This window comes from Lepus europaeus, chromosome 7 (genome assembly GCF_033115175.1).
Source record: "Lepus europaeus isolate LE1 chromosome 7, mLepTim1.pri, whole genome shotgun sequence".
Taxonomy (NCBI): Eukaryota; Metazoa; Chordata; class Mammalia; order Lagomorpha; family Leporidae; genus Lepus; species Lepus europaeus.
In genome coordinates, this window is record NC_084833.1 from 20,927,232 (window position 1) to 20,951,440 (window position 24,209).

The 24,209-nt window shown below is 44.9% G+C and overlaps 1 protein-coding gene across 6 annotated transcripts in view; it reads right to left on the reverse strand.

The window, feature by feature from the left end:
* ALKBH3 (alkB homolog 3, alpha-ketoglutarate dependent dioxygenase) overlaps window positions 1-22,028 on the reverse strand; it is a 44,555-nt gene extending 22,527 nt beyond the window's left edge. Inside the window, exons 1-7 of one of the 6 annotated variants that reach the window (XM_062196276.1) lie at window positions 21,545-22,028; window positions 20,889-21,040; window positions 15,912-16,063; window positions 15,464-15,567; window positions 11,802-11,849; window positions 8,366-8,469; window positions 6,300-6,388 (exon numbers count right to left, since the gene is read on the reverse strand). In XM_062196276.1, coding sequence (XP_062052260.1) covers window positions 6,300-6,388; window positions 8,366-8,469; window positions 11,802-11,849; window positions 15,464-15,567; window positions 15,912-16,034 — 468 coding nt within the window. In that variant the 5' untranslated portion in view covers window positions 16,035-16,063; window positions 20,889-21,040; window positions 21,545-22,028. The other 5 variants (XM_062196277.1, XM_062196278.1, XM_062196274.1 and 2 more) reach the window with 5 other exon arrangements.
* Window positions 22,029-24,209: the final 2,181 nt, after the last annotated feature.

A 24,209-nucleotide genomic window follows, 5' to 3' on the forward strand; every position in this document is an offset into this window, starting at 1 on the left:
AGAGCCAGCACTGTGTTGTAGTAGGCTAAGCCTTCGCCTGTGGCACTGGCATTCCACATGGGCGCCGGTTCCAGTCCCAGCTGTTCCTCTTCCAATCCAGCTCTCTGCCATGGCCTGGGAAAGCTGCAGAAGATGGCCCCAAGTGCTTCATCACTTGAACCCATGTGGGAGACCTGGATGAAGCTCCTGGCTGCTGTCTTGAGTCTGTCCCAACCCTGGCTGTTGCAGCCATGTGCAGAATGAATCAGTGGATAGAAGACTTCTCTCTCTCTGCCTCTCCCTCTCTGTTAACTATGCCTTTCAAATAAATAAATCTTTAAAAATAAATTAACTGATAAAATACTGATATTAGTATTTAAAATTAAAGCTGAGATAATGAAACTATTGGTTAATACATTTAAAAGGTAATAATAAACCCATTATCATGTTAAAAAATATTCTTACAAAAATAATCAATTTCCAATATAAAAAATTACATATCTCTAATGTCTCATTTAAACAGAAGCTTATTTTCACATCTGTTTTTAGGTCCAATCTGTTAAAATGTGCTGTTTTTGCTGAAGCATATGAAGAAAACTGGCTTCACACAAGGATACGTTTTTAGCCTTTTCAAGTCATTGCAGAAATTCTTTGATATTACATGAAAACTCAATAGGTGTTGATTTCTTCAAGGATAGCTGCCATGGAATCTGAAATCATGTCAAACTTTTCATATTCTTTTACATTTAAATCTACTGTTAGGCTTGCATTTTTAACTTTTCTCCTTCTTCTTAGAGGTAGAGACACAGAAAGCTCCTGTTCACTGGTTCACATCCTCCAAAATGCCTGTAATAGCCAGGACTAGGGCAGGCCAAAGCTAAGAGGTGGGATCTCAATCCAGGCCTTCCATGTGGAAGCCAGGAACCCAGCTACCTGAGACGTCACGTGCTAACTCCCTAGTGCACTTTAGCAGGAAACAGGACCACAGCTGGGGCTTGAACTCAGGTACTCTGACATGGGCTGCAGGTGCCTTAACCAGTGTCTTAACTGCTAGACCAAATGCCTGCCCCTCAGCTTGCATTTCTTTTAAGATTTCTTTATGTATTTGTAAGGCAGAGTCACAGAGAGAGAGAGAGAGAGAGAGAGAGAATCTTCCATCATCTATTTCACTCTCCTAAATGGTCACAATGGCCAGGGTTGGGCCAGGTCAAAGCCAGGAGCTTCACCTAGGTCTCTTACATGAGTGGCAGGGCCCAAGCACTTGGGCCATCTTCCACTGCCTTCTAGGTGCATTAGCAGTGAGCTGGATTGGAAGTGGAGCAGCTGGGACAGGAACCGGTGTCCATGTGGGATGCCAACATTGCAGGCACAGCCAACGCTGCCCCTCAGCTTGTACTTTGAATGACTCTTTAACCTTGTATGACTTTGTAACCTCAACCATTAGTCATTTGGAAAATATTAGTCCCCTGCATTACACAGGGCTTCTAAACATGACACATGTCATTATTACAATAACAACCACCGCCACCACCACACCCAATATTATTATCTCTGATCTAATCAGGAAAGTCATGGGAAGAGGTCAGCCTCGAAATGACAGATAACAGTTTTCCAAAACCTAATTCTTGCTTGAAAACTCCATGGTTTGTTTTGTTTAGTAACAAATCCTGTCCATTGTTTTCCTTGAAGTGATACTCACTTCATTCAATTTATGAGAAAATATCGGCCAAACACTCAAGTCTGGATAAAAAGTCTGTTTGCCAGTTCTTCTAAGTAATAATAACAGTTCAGGAAAAAAACTGCTAGTTCAGCTTACAGCTTCCACAATCGCACTCTGCAGCAGGCATGCTTCATGTACTCCGAATTTCATCAAACTCTCAAGAAGATAATTACTCAAAGGCCAAGATTTGTTAAAGCTAATAATGTTTTCTGCCTTGGCAACACGCACTCTTAAATAGAATCAGCATAGAAAACACTGCTTGCAACACCCATATCTCATATTAGAATGCCCAGGTTCCAGTCCCAGCTCCACTTCTGATTCCAGCTTCCTACTGAGGTGGACTCTGTGATGCTCAAGCAGTCAGATCCCTGAAACCCGTGTGGGAAACCTAAATTGAGTCCCTGGTTCTCAAAATAGGTCTAGCCCAGCTCCAGCAGTTTTGGACATCTGGGGAGTGAACCACTGAATGGAAGAGATCACTCCCTCTCTCTGCCTTTCTGTCTCTCTGACCTTCAAAATAAAAAACTAAAAATAAAAAAAAGAAAAGACTTTTTAAAAAGAAACCTGCATTTTAAAACTTTAAACTAGGGGCCAGTGCTGTAGTGTAGCGGGTAAAGCCACTGCCTGCAGTGCTGGCATTCTATACGGGCGCCGGTTCAAGTCCCAGCTGCTCTACTTCTGATCCAGCTCTCTGCTATGGCCTGGGAAAGCAGAAGAAGATAGCCCAAGTCCGTGAGCCCCTGTACCCATGTGGGAGACCAAGAAGAAGCTCTTGGCTCCTGGCTTTAGATCGGCACAGCTCCAGCCACTGAGGTCATCTGGGGAGTGAACCAGCAGATAAAAGACTTCTCTCTCTTTCTGCCTCTGCTTCTCTGTTACTGCCTTTCAAATAAAATAAATAAATATTTAAAAAACCCTTAAACTAGAAATGCATGTTGGCAAAGAACACTATGACTGCTGGTACAGTTTGGTGATAATGCCTTAACATTAAGGCACCAGCAATCCAACCCATTTCCACTTTCGTGCCATCAGTGCAGAGTCAGCACAATGAACATGTCCTAGTCTTAGGATTATTATGAAAATGTGGATTCCCAAAAAGTGTTTCACAGAGTACCCTAAAAGGATCCACAGATTGTAACTTGAGAACTGCTGTTTTTACAGAACTCTCCGAACATCTGTGTTATATGTTTGGTGGCGAAAGAAGTTCAACGAAGGAAAGTATAATATTATTAAGACTATCCCATGGTTATCATCAGGGAAAACTGTTGGAGAAGGAACTATGAAAGTCCTTTGACTTTCCTGTGATGTGAAAACCATGGTTACGGCTGGCATTTCTTCTTGTAGTTATTAACACTAAATTCTAAGCAGAAGATTTTTAAAAAATAGTGACAACAACTTCAATCAGTAAAATGTTATTAAACAATCCATGTTCAAGAGAATAAACTTCAAAGTGAAATTCCAATAATAATATCGGCAAGCTATATTTCCTATTTATTTTACAGCTTTAAATGTATCGTATGGAGATAAAGATCAGAATTACATCTAGAATTATATACTTAAAACAAGAAAAACAAGAATGCAAAGGAGGAAGATGACTTTTCTACAATGCAACTGAGAATCTAATTAGCACTTCCCCGACTTGCTTAGGAACTGAGCGCTGTGATAAGATCGAGTTTGCATTATGTTTCTAAGTGGGTACATATTTTTTCTTGCTTATTTTTGGTAGTGAAGTACAGAGAAAAGGAGAAAAGGGGGATAATGAACTAGAGGATTAATTTAGACTCTCCAACCAATATTCTATATACAGATTCCACAGAGCCGAATGTCTATATTAAAATTCAGCGTCATCTCGGTGTTCAGTGAAGACATTGTATCCTTAAAAGACATTTGAGGGAAAGAGTATGAGAAAACATGAATCACAGAGTATGAGAAAACATGAATTTACAGAAGTAAAAGGACCTATTCAGTGGATTTCAGCTTTTTGTAGAGTCCTGTGTTACCACAGAGGTACCCCTGGGGCCAGAGTAGGAGAAAGGAGAGGTCAAGTTGCCAGGTCTGAGTTCATGTAAGGAGTGTTTCATCTGCACACAGACAGACAGAAATCTGAAACTTTATGAATAACCCTGCTGCTCCTTTGCTGTGACATATTAGGATTCAGGTCATCACCACTATAAAATTAAACAAGCACCCTAACATACATGTACACTCATTAGTGAACCCTCCTTTGAAAGAGTCTGAAAAAGGGGTAACTCTTTAGTTCCAGATAGTATATAAATGAATGAAATCTATTGGCAATGAACACAGTGATGAGCCAGTCAAATCCAGATTAAGCAACTCTAACCTGACATCTTACCATCCAACAAAAAGGGCTTGCTTGAACAAACTATAATACACTTAGAATGTGATATACCCTGCAGCTATTAAGTGATACCACAGAATATTTAATGACACTAAAACACATTAATGATATATAAATGAAATGTAGTACACACAGTTGGTTTTCTTCCCATAGAAAAAAAAATTCACTACATATATGTATCTAAAATAAAAAAAATATTAGGGGTGGGCATTTGGCCTAGTGGTTATCACTTATTGAAACCCCCCATCCCATATTGGAGTACCTGGGTTCGACACCCACCTCCGGCTCCTAACTCCAGTTCCTGCTAATAGAGACCCAGGAAAGCAGCAGTAACTCAAGCTCAAGTAACTGGGGGCCTGCTACCCAAATGGGAGGCCTGGGTTGAGTTCCCAGCTTTGGCCTCAGCCCAGCCCAGCCATCCCAGGCATTAGGGGAGTGAGCCAGTGGATGAAAGCTGTCTCCTCTCTCTCTCCTCTCTCCCCTTTCTCCCCGCCCCCCTCTCCTCTCTTTCTTCCCCTCCCCCCATATCTGTCTCTCAAAACAAGATTGGAACCAAAACACCAGGTTGGAGAATTGCTAACATTTTAATATTACTTTTTCTTAGCTGCAGTTTCTAAATTTTCAATAATAATCACATATTACTTACATTGATGTAAAACACAGGATTGCCATAAAAAATTATCTTGAAGAGTTGACCAAGTGTTCCCAAATGTAAGATAGTAAAGGGCTACTTTCTTTAGCTGACCTCATATGCCTTATGCTTATGTAAAATGGTAGTTCTTTTTTCCTTTTTTTGAAAGGCAGAGAGACAGGGACAGCCAAGGGTGAAGCCAGGAGCCCAGATCTCAACCCAGGTCTTCCACTTAGGTGGCAGGGCTCCAACTACTAGGCTGTGCATTAGCAAGATGGTAGAATTGGAAGTGGAACCAAGACTTGAACCTAGGTACTCTGAATGGGATGTGGGCATCCCAAGTGGCATCTTAACCACAGAAACAAACATCCACTCCTAAAATAGTGGTACTTAACCAGGAGCAATTCTGTCCCCCAGCAGATGTCTGGCAATACCTGGAGTCATATTTGGTCATCATGATGGGGTGACAGGTGCCACTGGCATCTAGTTGGGGGGGGGGTCACAGACACTGCTAAGCAACCTACCATTCATGGGACAGCTCCACAACAAAGATTTATGCAGCCCCAAATGTCAGGCTGGAAAGTCTGACGTTGTTGAGGGTAAGAAATCCTGTTCTAAAAGACTAACTGGAATGAATGAGGAGGAATAGCCTATTTAGTCCTCGAGTTCTTTGCTATGACATTTAACAAGAGGGCGGACTCATCCTGACAGAGGCAAGGACAGTCATTTACAATGGATTGACCTAATTATATTCTCTCCATGTTTCCAAAGCAACCTCACATACACAGGGTCTCACCACTTCCCAGGGTTACATTCCAAATGCAGCCCAAGAAACCAAAACGCATCTCTTTGAAAAAGCCATGCACCCTACCACTGCTCTGTCCCTGAATATTTTAGTAAAATGGTGGTTTGTGCTAGAAGTGCTAACATGGGTCACACTTCTGTGTATGTCAATGTCATAAGCAAAACTCCATTTCCTTCAAAATCTTTTTCATTAAAGCATGACATCATTTGCCAAGGGCAAGATTCCAGGAACTCAGCAGGGAGCTATTTCTTGGACTTTATCCTCTGGTTTAATTTATACACTAGAATATCTTTGTCTCCTGTGCTGGTAATTTCTAAACACAAAAGAGGCAGCAGAGATAAGCCAAAAGCAGTATGAAGTTGCAAGTCTGAGAAAGCAGCCACAGAATGAACTACAAAGTCAACAAGAAAAACACCAGATTGTTTTACAAATAGCAAATGAGCCTGAGAAGTGGAAAAAGGTATTCTGACTTCCCTGGCCCATCCTAAGCATACGGCCCCACAGCAAATGTGAACCAGGACGTAAATAGAAGAGTCACAGTCAGAAAAGCTTGGGCTTACTAGAAATATTTCATTTTCCTGAAATATTGGACTCTGGTTCCAGTTTTTTTCTCATTCTCCAAGTTCATCTATGGATCAAAAGCACACAAGTGGTAACAAGCTCAAAGACCCACTGTGGAGCCCAGAGGGTTTTTGAACTAGGAACCACCACGCAGCTCTGCAAGAGAATTTATGGGTGTTTTGTGGTGCTCAACACTTAAGTACATAGATGATAAAGCTATACCAATGACAATACTTCAACATACGTGAGGATTTGGTTCCATAGTGATTCTTGAATAAGTGTAAGGAAGTTCTCCATACCATGCTGTAAGTCTCGGCTGCTGATAAGTTATATCTAAGAAAGAAAACACAGGGCTTTTGAAATCGCTGAGTGCTACTCAAGGTATACCTAATGAGAGCCAACTGTGAATCTTAAAACATGTAAGAAGCTGTGAGACAGATACAGGCAGAGGAAGGATGGGCTCTGACCCCGGGCTTCACCTTCATAGAGGATATGGGATGGGGTAAGCAGAATGAGTTGGAGTTACTGGGAAGGAAAGGCAAGAGAAAGCACACAGGCACACATTCCTGGACTGAGGCTCTGAGCTGAGATTGTGTGTGACCAGTCTGCTTCGTGATGACAGAATAAAAGTGAGAGTCACACTGAGAACCGGCAAGGCTCCGATTAGCAAAGGTCTCAAAAAACAGAACCTGGGGGTCGGCGCTGTGGCATAGTGGATGAGCTGCCACCTGCAGTGCCAGCATCCCACTTGGGTGCCAGTGTGAGACCTGGATGCTCCATTTCCAATCAGGCTCTCTGCTATGGCCTGGGAAGACAGTAGAAGATGGCCAAGTGCTTGGGCCCCTGCACCCGTATGGGAGACCCTGTAGAAGCTCCTGGCTCCTGGCTTCGGATCAGCCAAACTCTGGCCGTTGTGGCCATTTGAGGAGTGAACCAGTAGATGGAAGACCTTTCTCTCCCTGCCTCTGCCTCTCTGTAACTGCGCTTCCAAATAAATAAATCTTTAAAAAACGAAAAAAAAACCAAAAAAAAAAAAAAAAAAAAAACAAACCAGAACTTGGAGCCTGAACCGTTGTAGGCAGGCATCTGTAGCATAATGTCCATTTGAGAATCAAGACAAGCTGTTCATCCCCATGTGCAATGTTGTAGTGGCCCTTTGGATTCTGAATGGAGAAAGTGCTCTATCTATAGCATGTAGCTGATTTGAGTCAGAAGTCTTTGATATCCAAACTTATGTAGAGAGAGAGTTATCCATAAATCTTCTATTTTTTCCTAAAACAATAGTAAAAACGATAATAAAAGCAGCTAACATTCATTGTAGGCTTACAATGTACCAGGCATTCTCTTAGACTCATCATGCATTATCTCATTTAGTCAATTCAACAACCTTATAAGATAGGTACCATTATTAGTTTAAATTTATAAATAAGAAACCCAAGAATCAGAGACTCACTTAACGGTACCCTGCTTAAAATTAACAATTACTTCGAATGACAGAGCCAACAAAGCCACGTCTATCAACAAAGCCTTGCTGGAGAAACCGCCGGGAGCTGGGAAAAGCTGTCCCGAGAAAGCTGACTCCTGTTCTGATGTGAGTAACAGAAACGAAGCCAGGATCTGCTGTGCTTTCTTCACAATGTGCCAGAAAGTCTATGCTAGACCACAGACGCCTCCCAGTGACCACCTGTGGTATAACAGGCACTGCTGGCGGGTGGACAGCCACAGCGGAGCAGCTCCCAAGTCAGGTGTATAAAACCGCTGCGTCACCTTTCCAAGCTCAGGAGGTTACGATGCTGAAGCTAGAGGGGACAAGACTCTTCTGGTGAAAGTAAAATGAGCACTAAAGGTAAGTAAGAATTGTGAAAGAATGCATGCCATATGGACTCAGCAAATGGGAAGCCTGGAAGTTTCTAAGAAAGAAGAAAGTTGGTACCACTTGAACTAATGGAGGCAGTGAAGGATGCGAAGGGAGATAGGTATGAGAGTATGTCAAAAAGCTCACTGAAACATGAAAACAAATGTGTATTTGCAACTCTCACGAACGTCAACCACAGCACAGCCAAACCAAGCTTCCTGTAGTTCCCTGAACTCCCACCGCCACACTCTGACCTCTGGGCCTTCCACCTGCTGTGTCGTCTGTCTGGAATACTTGCCCCGTCCCCTTTGACAGGCTATTTCCTGGTCATCCTTATTGTCTCAAGTTTTCAATCTCTGTTTAGGGCTGGCTGAGGTGAGCAGAGGCCATGGCGTTAGAGAACATTCTGGAGAGAGACAAGGCAGCGACCGCTGCAACATCCGAGATCTACTTACTCTCTCGGATGCCGGTCCTCTGCTTCCAGGGCACATCCTGACAAAGCCGTTCCAGCATCCAGTCAGCTTCTTTTAAATCAATGAAGCCAGGATACAGACGCACCCTTGATGTAGAAAGAAGCGTTATTAACTAAAGAACAAAGACAGGTTAGAGTCTAACCGTTAGTGGAATAAATGAATCTGGACACTTCCTTTTGCTGGTAAGTGAAACCCTCTTATCACCTCCCGTGGCAAGCAGAGCCTAGTATCAACCAGGATGAGTGCTCCAGGTGTAAAATAAACTCCTTTCTCACTAAGACAAGTAAAAGTGGAAATGCAGGAAAAGGGATGAAGAGATGCACAGGGCTTTGATAGATTTTGGTGCAAACACTACTCCAGCATGGCAAAGCTGTGCAACTTTGGTAACCACCCTGAACCTTGGTTTTCTCATCTATAACCTGGAGATGATATCTACTGCATTGGGTCACCCTGAAGGGTAAACAGAATAACCAATAAAATGCCTGGCTCTGTGTGATTCTACAACTAGTGGGGAACAGGCATTGAATCTAGCAGTTAAAATGCCTGCATTCTACAACACAGTATCTCTTCAGTTCGACTGCCGGCTCTAACTCCTGACTCCAGTTTTCTGCTAATATGGACCCTGGGAGGCAGCAGTGATGGTTCAAGAAACTGGGTTTCTGTTACACATATGGGACACTTGGATGGCCGGCTCCCAGCTTCTGACTCAGTCTCAGCCATTGTGAGCATTTAGGGAGTGAACCAGCCAATGGGAGCTGGCTCGCTCGCTCTGTGTGTGTGTGTGTGTGTGTGTCTACCCTTCTCTCTTTCTCTGGTTCTCAAATAAGTAAAAAAAAGAAAATTTAAAACACAATACTTGGGCCGGCGCCATGGCTCAACAGGCTAATCCTCCGCCTTGCGGCACCGGCACACCGGGTTCTAGTCCCGGTCGGGGTGCCGGATTCTATCCTGGTTGCCCCTCTTCCAGTCCAGCTCTCTGCTATGGCTCGGGAGTGCAGTGGAGGATGGCCCAAGTGCTTGGGCCCTGCACCCGCATGGGAGACCAGGAGAGGCACCTGGCTCCTGGCTTCAGATCAGTGTGGTGCGCCAGCCATTGGAGGATGAACCAATGGCAAAGGAAGACCTTTCTCTCTGTCTCTCTCTCACTGTCCACTCTGCCTGTCAAAACAAAACAAAACAAAACAAAAACAAAAACACAATACTTGGTAGTCTTTCAAGACTATGCCGTTTTTAGGGAAAGATGGAGACTGTTATATCAAAACAAACATACAGAAATGAAGGCTCTTCCTCTCACTGAACATGCTTTTTTCAACAATGCCAATTCAGCTCAAAATCATTTTGGAGGTCTTACTTAAGAAATATTCTGAAAGCCCACAGAACGCTCTCTTCCACAGCCTTGGTGACAGTAAATCTTCATTCTAAAGGTGCATTTTTTTTTAAGAGCCAATGCTCACTTGAAGCCGTACTTGATTAATAATGAGATATGACCAAAATAACACAATTGGCTTTCTTGTGTTCCTGTTAAATGCAAACAGCATTATAACAACAGCAGTGCCAATGGTTCTTACAGAGAGCCTTTTTCAGGGGCTGGCATTGTGGCATAGCAGATAAAGCTGCCACCTATGATGCCAGCATCCCATGTGGGCACTGATTCCTCTCCTTGCTGCTCCACTTCCAATCCAGCTCCCTGCTAATGGCCTGGGAAAGCAGCAGTAGATGGTCCAAGTGCTTGGACCCTTACCACCTATGTGGAAGTCCCAGAAGAAGCTCCTGGCTCCTGGCTTTGGCCTGGCCCAGCCTGGCTGTTGCAGCCATCTGGGGAGTGAACCAGAGGATGAAAGATCTCTTTCTCTTTCTGTCTCTCCTCCTCTCTCTATAACTCTTTCAAATAAATATTTTCTTTAAAAGATTTCTTTAAAAAAAAAAAACACTTTTTAAGTAATTCATTTAGATGTGTAAGTTCTAATACATTTGCTTTCAATGTCTCACTTTGTAATGAGAACTATTATACTCCTGCAGTAAGGTGATGCTTTCAAAGTAACAAATAATGAATATACCCTAAATAGTACACTCTTTAACTTTATGGAAATCCATCCAAAAGTGGCAACATAATGATATATGCAATATATAGTAATATAATGTAGCACTCACAACACAGAAGTTGAGGCCAGACCCAACTCTGATATTAAGTTACAACCTCCCTTGGCCCCTGCCCCATTCTGGGGTAGTGAATAGTTACCATATATGACAAACAGGCTGTGAAAATGACTTGTTTTTTAATTTTTTTTTGACAGGCAGAGTTAGAAAGTGAGAGAGAGAGAGACAGAGAGAAAGGTCTTCCTTCCATTGGTTCACCCCCAAAATGGTCGCTGAGGTAGGTGCACTGCACCGATCCAAAGCCAGGAGTCAGGTGCTTTCTCCTGGCCTCCCATGGGGTGCAGGGCCCAAGGACCTGGACCATCCTCCACTGCACTCCCGGGCCACAACAGAGAGCTGGCCTGGAAGAGGAGCAACCGGGACAGAATCTGGCGCCCCAACCGGGACTAGAACCAGGGGTGCCGGCACCGCAGGCAGAGGATTAGCCAAGTGAGCCATGGCGCCGGTCTTTGTTTTTTAATTTATTTATTCTCATTTGACTTGAAAGACAGAGAGACAGAGACAGAGAGCTATTCCATCTGCTAGTTCACTGAGGATTCTGCCAGGACTCGGCCAGGCCAAAGCCAAGTGCTAGGAATTCAGTCCAGGTCTAGAATGTGGGTGGCAGGGACCCAAGTACTCAGGCTATCCTCTGCTGCCCCCAAGGGTGTGCATCGGCAGGAAGCTAGATCAGAAGTAGTGGAGCTGGGACTTGAACCAGGCACTCCAATATGGGATGTGAGTGTTCCAAGTGGTGTCTGAAATGCTATGCCAAAAGCTTGCCTATGAGAAAAAGTTTTGAAGGTAGAAATACCACATAAAAAGATTTTCTTGCTCTCCAAGAATTTGAAGGGTAAAAGTTACCTACTTCAAGTCAGTGAGTGCATTAATTTAGAAGATCCTAACTTGAGGGCCGACATTGTGGCACAGTGGGTTAAGCCACTGTCTGCAATGCTACATCCCATATGGGTACCAGTTTGAGTCCCAGCTGCTCCACTTGTGATCCAGTTCCCTGCTAGTGCACCTGGGAAAGCAGCAGAAGATGGCTCAAGTGTTTGTTTGGGCCTCTCAACCCATGTGGGAGACCCGGAAGAAGGTTCTTGACTCCTGGCTTTGGGCCAGTTCAGCTCCAGCTCTTGGGGCCATTTGGGGAGTGAACCAGTGGATAGATCTCTCTCTCTCTCTAACTCTACCTTTCAAATAAATAAAATAAATCTTTAAACCAAAAAGAGAGATGGTAACTTGATGATAATAACAGTCATGTTAGTGAGGATTCACTTACGTAGATACACCTGTGGGTGACAGGCTGATCTCATAAACACCTTCCCTGCTAAAGAAACAAAGGAAAGAGACTTGTTAGCATGATGAGCAGGAGGCAAAACAGTAATGTTCTACCGTCTTGAGTTCCCAAAGTCCTGGCTTACCAAAATCCATAGAGACACAATCCCAACCTTCCTCTACCACTGAGACTAGCAGCAAGATGTTGATACATCATTTTCATGGCACTGGGAACAGAACCCTGATAAGAGCAGAACATGGAGGCAACAAATGGGATAAAATAAATTCTGATTCTATCTGTTTATACTTCACACAGAATTTAGGCAGATATGGTCCAGGAATCTGTCACACAGAGGGGTGTTAGAGGCAAAAAGGTGCTTCCCTTTGGAGAGTCTGGAACAGGGATGCACCTAACTGGCTGCAAGCACATCTCAGGGCTCTGCGCTCTTGTTGCTTTCAAGGATGCATGGCTAAGTTCCTCCTTGGATCAGAATCCACGGCTCCTGTACCTGCATCCAAGCTCCCTGGGGTCCACCTCCCTCTTCTAACTGCTCGCGTGGATTCATCATCCTCCAGCAAGTAGCAATCAACCTCTGCATATGCCACTGTGTTTCTAACGCCATAATTTTCCACATGTGGGAATACCTTCTCACCCCCAGCATCCCCAACCAGCTTTGCTCCAGTGGAAAATTCTAATTCACTCTCCAAAAATCTCAGCTCAGCATCACCTTTTCTAAACTTTTCCTGACTCATATTCCACCCAAATCATGTCACCCATGTCATCCTCTGTATCTGATGCATAGCCTACTGTTTTATGGGTGTAATATTGCAATTTGTTTACATGTCTATTTCATTTACTACACTGTGGGCTCCTTGAGGGCAGGCATGGATTGCTATTGTTCCCCAGTGGGTGCAAATAGATAACTGAATTTAATCAAATGTGAGGTCCACAAGGTGAAAGTAGTATTGGACTGGAGTGGTGCATCTATTAAGACAACTAGGGCAGACCATTCTCAGAGATACTTTAATGAGACTAACATAAAGGGACGGTTTTTACGTCACCTTCTGAAACAGAAGTTAGTTCTCTGAGCTTTAAGCCAAAATGCTATCACACATGCAGTACTAATCACATTTCTATGAGTTATCTATAACATTTCCTAGGGTATGCATACAATGTTTCAATGTGACATATTTGGGGCATCTAGAAATCAGCTCATTTTAAATGTAGAGCACATTTATGTCTACTAAAAAAAGTCCAGCAAACTTTAGATGACCATAATTAACAAACCCTATGGTCCAATAGGAGTGGGTTCTGTCACTCTCCTCTAACTTGCAAATTCACAATTTCCCTTTTTTTTTTTTTTTGCCCGAATGTGCCATCTGTACCTAGTAACAGGGTTCTTGGTTTTGCTTATTTTCTGTATCACCAATGAAGGCAATACCACACTGATATTTTAAAAATAATCAAAGACTATTAGAACTAGACTGGGTCTTTAGAGATTATGTGGTCCAACCTCTTAAAGATTAAAAAAAACTAAAATCCAGAGATGGAAAGAACCAACCTAAAGACCAGTTAACAGCTACTAATGACAAAGTTATGACTATTGACTTTTGTGTTAATTTCAAATTTCTTTAAACGTGCAGATCAACCTGCCAATAGCCAAACATCATAACAGATTACTCCTGGGTAACAACGTACACCTAATGCTCATTTGCTAAAATAAAGGACAGTTTTTACTGACAATTCATCTACTGCAGATGGAAACTGAGAAGCAGGAAAAGAGTCGTCAAAGCATTTCTCGTCAACTCTGGGTAAGAACATTTTAGACATCGACCCACATAATGATGGTTACTCACATTTAAACTGCCCTGGTACAATTACGTGGCTTTAATAAGTGGACTCTAAGTTCACCCAGATTGCTAGCAACTGTGATAAGCACTGCTAGTAAAATGGTACTCAGGGGCTTCTTGAAGAGCTATGCCTCAGGGATTCGGGGAAAAACCTCCATCTTGACCTCAGAGCTGTTTTAGCTTACTGCCTGTGGGTATCAGTGAAGCAAGGCCAGGAAATCTATAGCTGAGTCAAAATTTAATGGACGGAGATCTTGTTGCATTTTCCATACCATCAAGCAAATTCGAAGTCTTATCAAAAGATCAAGTTTAAAGACATCTGAGATAGGAATCTCCCAGCTAAAATTAAGCCCTTCTCTTCCAGATGGAAAACGAGGCTGAGGGAATGAGGCAGGGCTCTCCATTTCATTGCAGGCAAAGCTGCAGGAGGCAGCAGGTCACTTACTCAATCACTCGAGGCTCTGGGATGGGCCGCACCACCTGCAAAGAAACAGCAGAGCTACTTCCAGAAGGATTCCTAATCCTCAGGGCGAATGACTTACCCACGGCCTCCCATTTCTGCTCAAAAATAAATGAGGGTGCAAACGATCCCTTTGTTATTCCAACCTCTTTCTACCCCATCACAGATCCTGGTTTCTGTTCTTGGAACTACTTCACACTCGCTAGCAGACAGGAAAAGAGGATACAATTAGAATTCATCAAGCTTCCTGTTGGCCAGGAAATCTGGAAAAATCTTTACATAAAACAGATTAAAAAAAAAAAAAAACAGAAGGTACAGTATAAAATAAGACCTTCTGACAATTATTTACATAATCATGACTTCAGCAAGATGCCTCATTTTCTTTTAAAAGATTATTTATTTATTTGAAAGGCAGAGTTACAGAGAGAGACAGATCTTCCATATCCTGGTTCACTCCCCAAATGGCCACAATGACCAGAGATGGGCCAGGCCAAAGCCAGGAGCCGGGAACTCCAGCCAGGTCTCCTACATGGGTGGCAGGGGCCCACGCACTTGCGCTCTCTTCCTCTGCTTTCCCAGGTGATTAGAAGGGAGCTGGATTGGAAGTGGAACAGCTGGGACTCAAACTGGAGTTTGTATGGGATACCAGCATTACAGGCAACAGCTTTTTGAGCCACACCACCAGCCTCAAGATGCCTGATTTTTTCAAACTGTTTTTTCCATATTATAAAAAAGTGAATCTTCAGTGTTTTTTTTTTGTTTTGTTTTGTTTTTTACATTTTTCCCCATGGAAAAAAAGAGCTAAGTATCAGGTATTTTGTCAAAATAACTGAAATTTCGATCCAATTTCAAAAATACTTGCAGCTTTAACATTGAAGAAAGCATGGTTTTAGGATCGTTTGAACTAAAACTTGCACTGGTCGATGCAAGCTCTGGTCATGGTATAATCTCTACCTTCAAGTTATGGTACAGTCTCCTTGCCAAAAAACTAAACATGACCATAAACTGGGGGCAGACCACAAAGAATCCTCAGCTATACCAACGAATTGCAATACTTCACATTTCATAAGTATTACAGTCCTTTTCCTTGTTATTCATTAGTGAATTTATCCAGTCACTATTTGAGTGTCTACTCTCTGAACACAGCTTTATTTATTTATTTTTAAATACGATATATGTAATTGGATATTCTGAGCCAGATTATGGGCAACTTGAAATATTTAATTTTTTGGCTGAAAGTCAGTTACAGAGAGAGAGAGAGAGAGAGAGACAGACAGACAGACAGACATAAACATAGACATATAAGTTTTTATAAGCAAATCTTGGTAAAGGTTACAGGGGAAGCCAGAATCTACCTGCTGGGGTTCTCTGAACACGAACTCTCTGTCAGGCAGAGGGTGCTCCTTGCTCCTCCAGTTCTGGGCAGGTGTCTGGTGGAGACGGCTCTTAGAGGTGGTAGCTGAAGAAAGAAAGAGAACAGCCTCAAAAAAGGGAAAGTCTCCCTCTACACAAGGGCCAATGAAAGTCACATGGCAAAGACTGACCTCCACAGCATCAAAAAATTAGTGGGTGGGTCAGCAGGAGAGCCGAACACACACTGGCAGGGCTGAAGGTACTAACCAAATAGGAGGAACCCCGCCCTTCTCTCACCATCAAAAGAATCAAACCACCTGCCAGCCACATTTTAAACAATCCCTCAACATCAACTGAAATGACAATCAAAAATAAGTCAAAAGCGTGTAAGTAAAAGAGGATGGAAGTAGCCCCTCCCGCACCACAGACACGACCCCCTTAGGCTCTTGCCTGGCTGGGTAACAGCATGGCTCTTAGCAGGGGTGGCCCAGGCTCCCTGCACTCGGGCTCGTCGCCTTTTGTCCTCCATGTTGACCAAACCGAAGTCTGCTCTGAGCTTTCAAAAGCTCTCATTCCTGATTCAAACCACACAGTGGTATCTGCTGTTTAAAAAAGAAAGATGCTGTTAGTTAGGGTTGTAAGAGCTTGATCTCCTAAGGGGGGGGGGGGGGTGTCGTTATAATCCTCTTAGGCAGCACAGATGGCAGCGTAGTGATCAGAGTTCTGATACAAAATCAACTTCTGTCATCTCCGCATCCCACTCACCAAGCCTACTACTGGGGACTGCTGATCTTTCCTAACGAAACCATAGTACTTTCACAAGGAAGCGCTTGTGAAGAAAGCCTGAAGTCAGGCAGGACCTGTCACAAACCTCATGACTCTTATAGTTGCCAAGAGTAGAGCATAAGGACTCTTACACGCCCATGTTCACCTACTTGGACAACAGAAACAGGCTGAGAACTCAGCTCTCAAGCGTATTTCCATATTCAATTATTACTGGCTGCAACACACCGCCCTGGAAGTTTGTGGAAAACACCCATGGTGGATGAACCTGGAGGACGTCACACAAAGTGAAGTAAGCCAGGCATGGACAAAGACTGGGTGATCTCATTTCTGTGTGGAATCTGAAAGTCAAACGCACAGAAGTAGAGAGCAGGATGCAGTGACCAGCGGCTGGGTTGGCTAAGTGGTTCAAATCTTCAGTTCAACAAGAATAAGCTTTAGTAATTTACTGAACAGAATGGTGATGATAACAATGTATATTTCAAAATCACTGCAACAGATTTCAAAATGTTTCCACCACGAAAAATGACAATGTAAGGGGATAATGTTAATCAGATTGATTTAATCATTCTATGATATAGATACATCTCAAACTACTATACTGTACCTCACACAATTATTATTTGTTAAGATAAAATTTTAAAATTTGACGCTGGCATTGTGGAGCAGCAGGTTAAGCCACCGCTTGTCACACCTGCATCCCATATGAGCACCATTCAAGCTCCCCCAGCTCCACTTCCAATCCATCTCTCTGCTAACGTAGTGCCTGCCTCCCTGGCACCCCCATGGGAGACCCAGATGGAGTTCCTGGCTCCTGGCTTTGGCCTGGCTCAGCCCTGGCCATTGCCACCATTTGGGGAGTGAATCAGCACTCCCTCTCTCTACTTCTTTCAAATAAATAAATATTTTTAAAAAAATAATAAACTCAAGTCTAAAACATCTATCACCCACATCTAGAAAATCTAATCTAGAATGAATACAGGAATTTATCTTTTTAATAACAGTATAGAAGATGATGATATGCCGCCTACATGGAGATCACTAGGTTTAGTGAGTTATCCAAAGTCACTCAGGAAATCAACAGTAGATTAACATTCAAATTTTATTAAGTTCAAGTATTCAGCTAAGTGAAAGATCCACCTCATAACTGCCAGTAATACTAATTTGACATGTATGCCAGTAAAAGTTCAGCCCACAGCAAATACAGGCGGCTACGGAGCTATAATCAAAAGAAACAAGCAAATACTGGGATGCAAGGTCCAGGTTCCAGATCTTTGACGCACTTCATTGTAGATCTAAGAAATCTTCACATGTCAAGTCCCCAATGACAGCAGGCTCATTTTAAAGCTTGTTTAGCCTACTGATTTCCACCCTCTGATCAGGGAAGAGCGGAGTCTAGGAATCTGTATGTGTTTGTTCACCAATTCCCCCAGGTGGTACGAATTACATGGTCATCTAATAGGTGGGGAGATGGTACAGGCTCTGCTCAAAAGAGTCCACGAGACAGAAAACAATGCTCCAGTTCACAAGACATGTGGGGGAACCATATTACTGTCTCTGAACAAGGCCTCAAAAGGTTAATACAATTAGCTACAGTCCCCAGAAGGCCAATGACCCGCTCACCTTCCAGCTCCGTTCGCACGAGAGGGAGGGGACAACTGGTTAACACACAGATCCCACAGCCCCGTCCCGCGGCGTCCCAGCACCCGTTTGCTAGCCACCGCCACCCTCGCCCGGGGTTCCTGATGAAGATAAAAGCTTGAGAACCCTGCTGCTGCGCAAAGGACCAGGACACTGGCGCCTGAAGGCTCGCTGTGGATCCAGATCTGTCGCCTCCCAGCTGCATAACCGGCGGCAGATGCCTACGACCTCCTCTGCCCGTTTCTTCCACAGCAGATTAAGGGGGGAGCGCGAAACTAATCTCGTAGGAAAAAGGGCCTGGTTCTGGAGAAGGGTTAGCGCCTTTCCTAATTTAGACTCTTCCAGGAGGCCTAGGACGAAGCTCCCAGGGGTCGCCCGGGGAGGGACCTCAGGGGCGGCCTTCTCACCCCCAGCCCCAAGCACCCAGGGCGCACCTGCTGGCAGAGCCGGGCGAGCAGCTCCCAACTCGCTCGGTCTTGGCGCAGCCCCCCAAGACCCAGAAACCGTTCCGCCGCCGGTAGCTCGGGGACTCTTAAGAGGGAAGCACCAGCTCTAGCAACTCCCAACCAGAAGGTGCGGCGCCAGTTGCGACCTCCCGACGCCCAATAGCGCCACTTCCGGTGCGCCGCCCGGAGTCCGGGCAGCCCATCATATACCCCGCACGAATAGGGCCGAGTCGCTGCAAGTGCTGACGAAGGGGTCCGGGCTTGGAGCGGAGGGCAGGGAGTGAGGGTGCGGTGGGTGGTCGGGTGTGAGGCGCTGAGGTATGGTTAAGGAAGGAAGATGTGTCTCCTGGACTGAGCTCTTCGGGGCTGGAGACGCCCAGCGATGACTTCCCACATCGATTGCAGAAAGAGGCTCCCAGCTGGGCTGAAGGAGCGGTTGAGGAGTTGGGCCCCCAGGTAGAGAAGTGCTGAGCAGAAGGACGCGCATTTTGGTCAGGAGGTCGTGGAGAGCCCAAGATGCGCCTCCTTTGTATTCCCGTGGCAGCCTGTGCATACCTCAATCATAGCTCTTACAGCCAGGCATGGGACCACACCCCACTGGCCCCAGCTCTTCAGGGCTAAGCAAATTTAGCCTCGGTGAACAGACCTAAATGTTACTCCAGACACCTTTTTCTAGATGTAAAATTTACGGCAAATGGGCAGACCTCCTGTTAGGAGGATGAAGTGAGATAAATTCCACCTGCAATCCGGCTCCCTGATACTGCACCTGGGAAAGCAGTGAAGATGGCCCCAGTCTTTGGGCCCCTGTACCCACCTGGGAGACCAGGATGAAGCTCCTGGCATCCTTGTAACCATTTGGGGAGTGGACTAGCAGATGGAATACCTCTCTCTTCCCGCCTTCTCCCTCTAACTCTGCCTTTCAAATAAATAAATCTTTTTATTTTTCTTCACCCATTTGGGTACTCAAGAAACATCTTTTAAAGTGCCCATATTGGGGCCAGTGCTGTGGCGTGGCTGCCACTTGCGGTGCCGGCATCCCGTATGGGCGCTGGTTTGAGTCCCAGCTGCTCCACTTCTGATCCAGCTCTCTGCTATGGCCTGGGAAAGCAGTAGGAGATGGCCCAAGTCCTTGGGCCCCTGGACCTGCGTGGGAGACCTGGAAGAAGCTATGGGCTCCTGGCTTCGGATTGGAACAGCTCCAGCAGTTGCAGCCAATTGGGGAGTGAACCAGCGGGTGGAAGACATTCTCTCTGCCTCTCCTTCTCTATGTAACTCCGACTTTCAAATAAAGCAATAAATCTTTAAAAAAATAAAGTGGTTGGCCGGCGCCGCGGCTCACTAGGCTAATCCTCTGCCTTGCGGCGCCGGCACACCGGGTTCTAGTCCCGGTCGGGGCACCGATCCTGTCCCGGTTGTCTCTCTTCCAGGCCAGCTCTCTGCTGTGGCCAGGGAGTGCAGTGGAGGATGGCCCAAGTCCTTGGGCCCTGCACCCCATGGGAGACCAGGATAAGCGCCTGGCTCCTGCCATCGGATCAGCGCGGTGCGCCGGCCGCAGTGCGCCAACCGCGGCGGCCATTGGAGGGTGAACCAATGGCAAAAGGAAGACCTTTCTCTCTGTCTCTCTCTCACTGTCCACTCTGCCTGTCAAAAAATAAAAAAAAAAATAAAAAAAGTGGTCATATTAAATCATGTACCCTATGGTGTGAAAATACAAAATACAAAGTGTTTTGCACAAGTCATTCTCTAAAATCTACCAAAACATGGTCAATGTGGAGCTCTTTAAAATAAGCCTGGTTTTATTGGCTAGTGTTTACCTGCAGGAAGCTCAACCACACCCCATCAATGTATCTTGATTGTTGCTACAATTGAATCCAAATCTTGGGGTAGGTGTGTGGTCCAGGAGTTCAGTCACAGATTGGGAGGTTACATCCCACATCAGAATGTCTGGGTTCCAGTTTGCCTCTGCTTCCCATGCAGCATCCTGCTAATGGGCCTGGTGGGGAAGCAGCAGATGATGGCTAAAGTACCTGAGTCCCTGCCACCCAGGTGAGAGACCCAGATGGAGTTCCAGTCTTCTGGTTTTGTCCTGGCTGAGACCTGGCTGTTGCAGGCATTTGAGGAGTGGGCCAGCAGTCCCCTTGCTAGAGGCAGGAAAAGAAGCCCCAGATGTCAGCTATGGTTTTGTAACCAACAATAGGAACAAAGACCACATGTGCTTTGTGTATTCTCTCCTTGCTTATTTATGTATGTGCTTACTAGTATATGATCACCATTTTCTTCTCTTTCCTTTTCGTTAGCTTTTAGTTAACGGAATAGTCAGGAAGATGGTGCCTGAATTTTAGGAGTAATTAACATAGTGGTGGGTATAGTGACTGCTGGCATTCATTTTGGAAGATGAGAAATGCTTCGCTTCTGTGAAAGAGAGCTTATTTTCTTAGTTGGGCTGCACAGTTTCTACAGAGGTCACAGGTATGTAGAAAGATGCATTTGGCCACGGTAGCTAAGGGAGTGAGCCGTGTGAGTTTTCAACCCATTCAGCTCTCAGCTTCAAACCCACCCTTCGTTGATCTTCAGGTAATACTGGAATATCTCTTCCCCGCCAGATGACCCAACATGAAGCTTTATCAGTCGAGAATCATGAAGGGCCTCTGAAGAAGGGGATCTTCTTCCTTGGTTCCTGTGTGATCTCACAATTCATGCGGATAGGACCTGTTTGAAGTAGAATGTTTGCAGATTAATTAAGTTGAGGTCACATTGGATTAGGATGAGTACTAGCCCAGTGACTGCTGTCCTGATTCGGAGAGGGAGACTGCAGACAAGAGGGACAGAGAGAGACAGAGAAGGAAGGCCATGTCAAGATGGAATCAGAGATTGGAGCTTTGCTGCCAGAGCCAGGAAATACCCAGGGCCACCAGAAGCTGGGGGATGTGGGTGGGGTGTGGAAGAAGGTTCTTCCCTAGGGCACTTAGAGGAAGTATTGCCCTGCTGATGCCTTGATTTTGGACTTGAACTGTGAGAGAAATTGTTCTTGTTTTAAGCCACGTCATTTGTGGTAGTATGTATGGCAGTCCTGAGACACCAGCCCTTGGCCTCAGCAGCTCTGCAGTGCAGGAGTGGCCAGCAGTGTTTGGCATCTCCCATGGGCACCTGCCTGAGCACTACAGGGATGCTGTTGGCACAGCACCTCTGCCACCCAGAGAGACATGGCCATACCTTCTCCAGTGGTGTTTGGATCTTAATCCTGGCAGGTGCGAGTTGTTCCAGATGTGCTGCTTCCTTGGTGTTTTGCCCAAACCTCAAGATGAGTAGTTGAGTAGGGGCTGCTCCGTGCATCTACAATACCTGTGTTCTCAGAGTTCCACCTTCCCCCTTGAAGGTAATCCTTTATTATGGTCAATAATTCTTCAATGACTTTTTTTTTCCTGGTCCAAATTACTATCCCAATTGAGTTCTGCCTGTTATAGGAGTTAGGAACGATGGCTGACACCTCGGATTTGGACCTTTCCTATCCGTAGCCCTTCACTCTTGTGTTGCTTCCTCTTGTTTCTCCTAAAGGAGATTTCCTTGGTGGTCTTGCCTCTCCTTTGAAGCCAGCATTTCTCAGCACGTGGTTGGAAGACCACCTGCATTGGAATCACTAGAAGATGCTGTAAGAATGTAAATACCAGCGGCCCCTACCTCAAGATTCTGGGGTTTGTAGGTCTGGGACAACACCCAGCAATGTGCATTTTTAACAATGCCTCCTTTCATTTTTCAAGGTCCTCCAGCATTCTCAGTAAGATGGCACTTCAAAAAGTTTGAGGAAAAAATGGAATAAAAAAGATAAATTTATTCTGGTGCAAAAAATGTTGCAATTCATGCAGTTCGTTCATACTATGCATCTTCCATGAGCTTGTTTTGACCACTCATTACCTTTTTCAGCTGACTGTTTTCTGTAAATGATCTCTTTCCACTCAACAGTTTTTTCCCTCCCCTGCATGGCAAAACTGACAGATGCTTTCAGGGCTGGGAGCTCTTAGAAAGGATTCTGAATGAGCTCTACACTGTAGCCTACTTTCTGTTGCTTATTTTCACAGCACATTCTTGCCAAACAGCCCTTGTTTTTATCATGTTCAGCGTGTGGAGCGCCTGCTGCTGTATTCCTGAGAAAATCCAATCCAAGGAAAATAATGGTTATGTCATGCTAATAGCTCTCAGTGAAGGTGTTGCACAGAGAAACTCCAAGCCCCTATTTCACTGCCAAAGGCCCAGCAGTTCCCATGCGGAGACAGCCTGCAAACTCTATGGTGTGTTGGCTCTGAGACTTCCAGGTCTCTGCCAACATTAAAAGTGTTGGGGAGTAGAGGATGCCTCCTCCGACTCCAGACAGGAACTCCTCTGGTTCAATGCCCAGCATGACTGTAGATGCTGCAGGAGATAAAAGTCTCCTTCCAGTGAACCACAAGGTAAACTGTGTGAGGTATCATCAAACAACAAGACCATTGGATGTGAATTGTGGCGAGCAGACAAAAATCTGGAGAGGTTATTAGTCATCAGTGAAAACTTCTTGGACAAAAGGGAGTTATGTCGATTTTTAAGTGTGTAGCACTTAGATGGTTCAAAGATGTTCTGATTGTTACATTATCTAACCTGTAAAGAGTAGGCAACATTTACACACTGTTGGTTCGGAACACCAGCAAGTAGTAATATTAGCTTTTATTGAGAGCTTCTTGTGTTTCAAGTGCTGACCTAATTTCTTACTTGCATACATGCAGTTTTCAGAAAGTGATGACACAGGCACTATTTCTAGTAGTTCCTTTTTGTAGAGGAGAAGACTGGACCATAATGCTGCATGATGCCACCACCACAATTCTCTGCAGATACATGGTAGATTAGAAGCCAACTTAGGAAAGACAGGACTAATCCTAGCACCCTAGTAATTGGTACTTTTACAGACTTCAAAAGTGGCTGGGGAAGGCATTTGGCGCAGCAGTTGTCATCACTTGAGATGCCCCCATCCCAATCTGGAGTGCCTGGTTCATGCCCCGGCTCCTCCGCTTCGGGTCCAGCTCTCTGTTAATGTGCAGTCTGGGAGGCAGCAGATGATGGCACAAGCGCTTTTGTCCCTGCCACCCATGTAGGAGGCCTAGAACTCCATCCAGGTCTTCCACATGGGGTGCAGGGGCCCAAGTACATGGGTTATCTTCTGCTTTCCCAGGCACATTAGCAGGGAACTGGGTTAGAAGTGGAGCAGCCAGGATTTGAACCAGTGCTCATATGGGATGATGGTGTCCCAGGCAGCAACTTAACCCACTTTACCACAACACTGGCATCTCCATGTGGTCTCTCATCTTTGAACAAGTTCAACAAGTTTGCTCTAGCCATGGTGGCAGAGAGAGAAGGGGGTAGAAGCGGCTGTGCATACAAATAAGAACTCTTGAAGCCAAGGTATAGATGCACAAAATCATTTGTACTTCATTTATTGGCCAAAGTAGCGAGCTCCAGCAGTTTTAAGTTTTTTGAGAGAGGGAGAGGGAGGGAAAGAGGAAGAGAGAACACTCCCCATCTACTGGTTCACTCCCCAAATACCTACAGTGGCCACTATTGGACTGGGCCTAAGCCAGGAACCAGGACCTCCATCCAGGTCTACCATGTGTATGGCAGGAACCCAGTTACTTGAGCATCACCACTGCCTTGGAGGGTTTTCAGCAGCAGGAAGTCAGAATCAGGAACTGGAGCTGGCAATTGAACGCAAACACTCCAATGTGGGACGTGGGGCTCTTAACTGCTAGGCCAAATGCCTGCCCCAAAACTGTACCTCTTACATGAAGTTGTTGCAAAGGGTATGGATACTCTAGAGAGTAGAGTATGGGATCCATTTCTTCTTGCATTTTCTCAT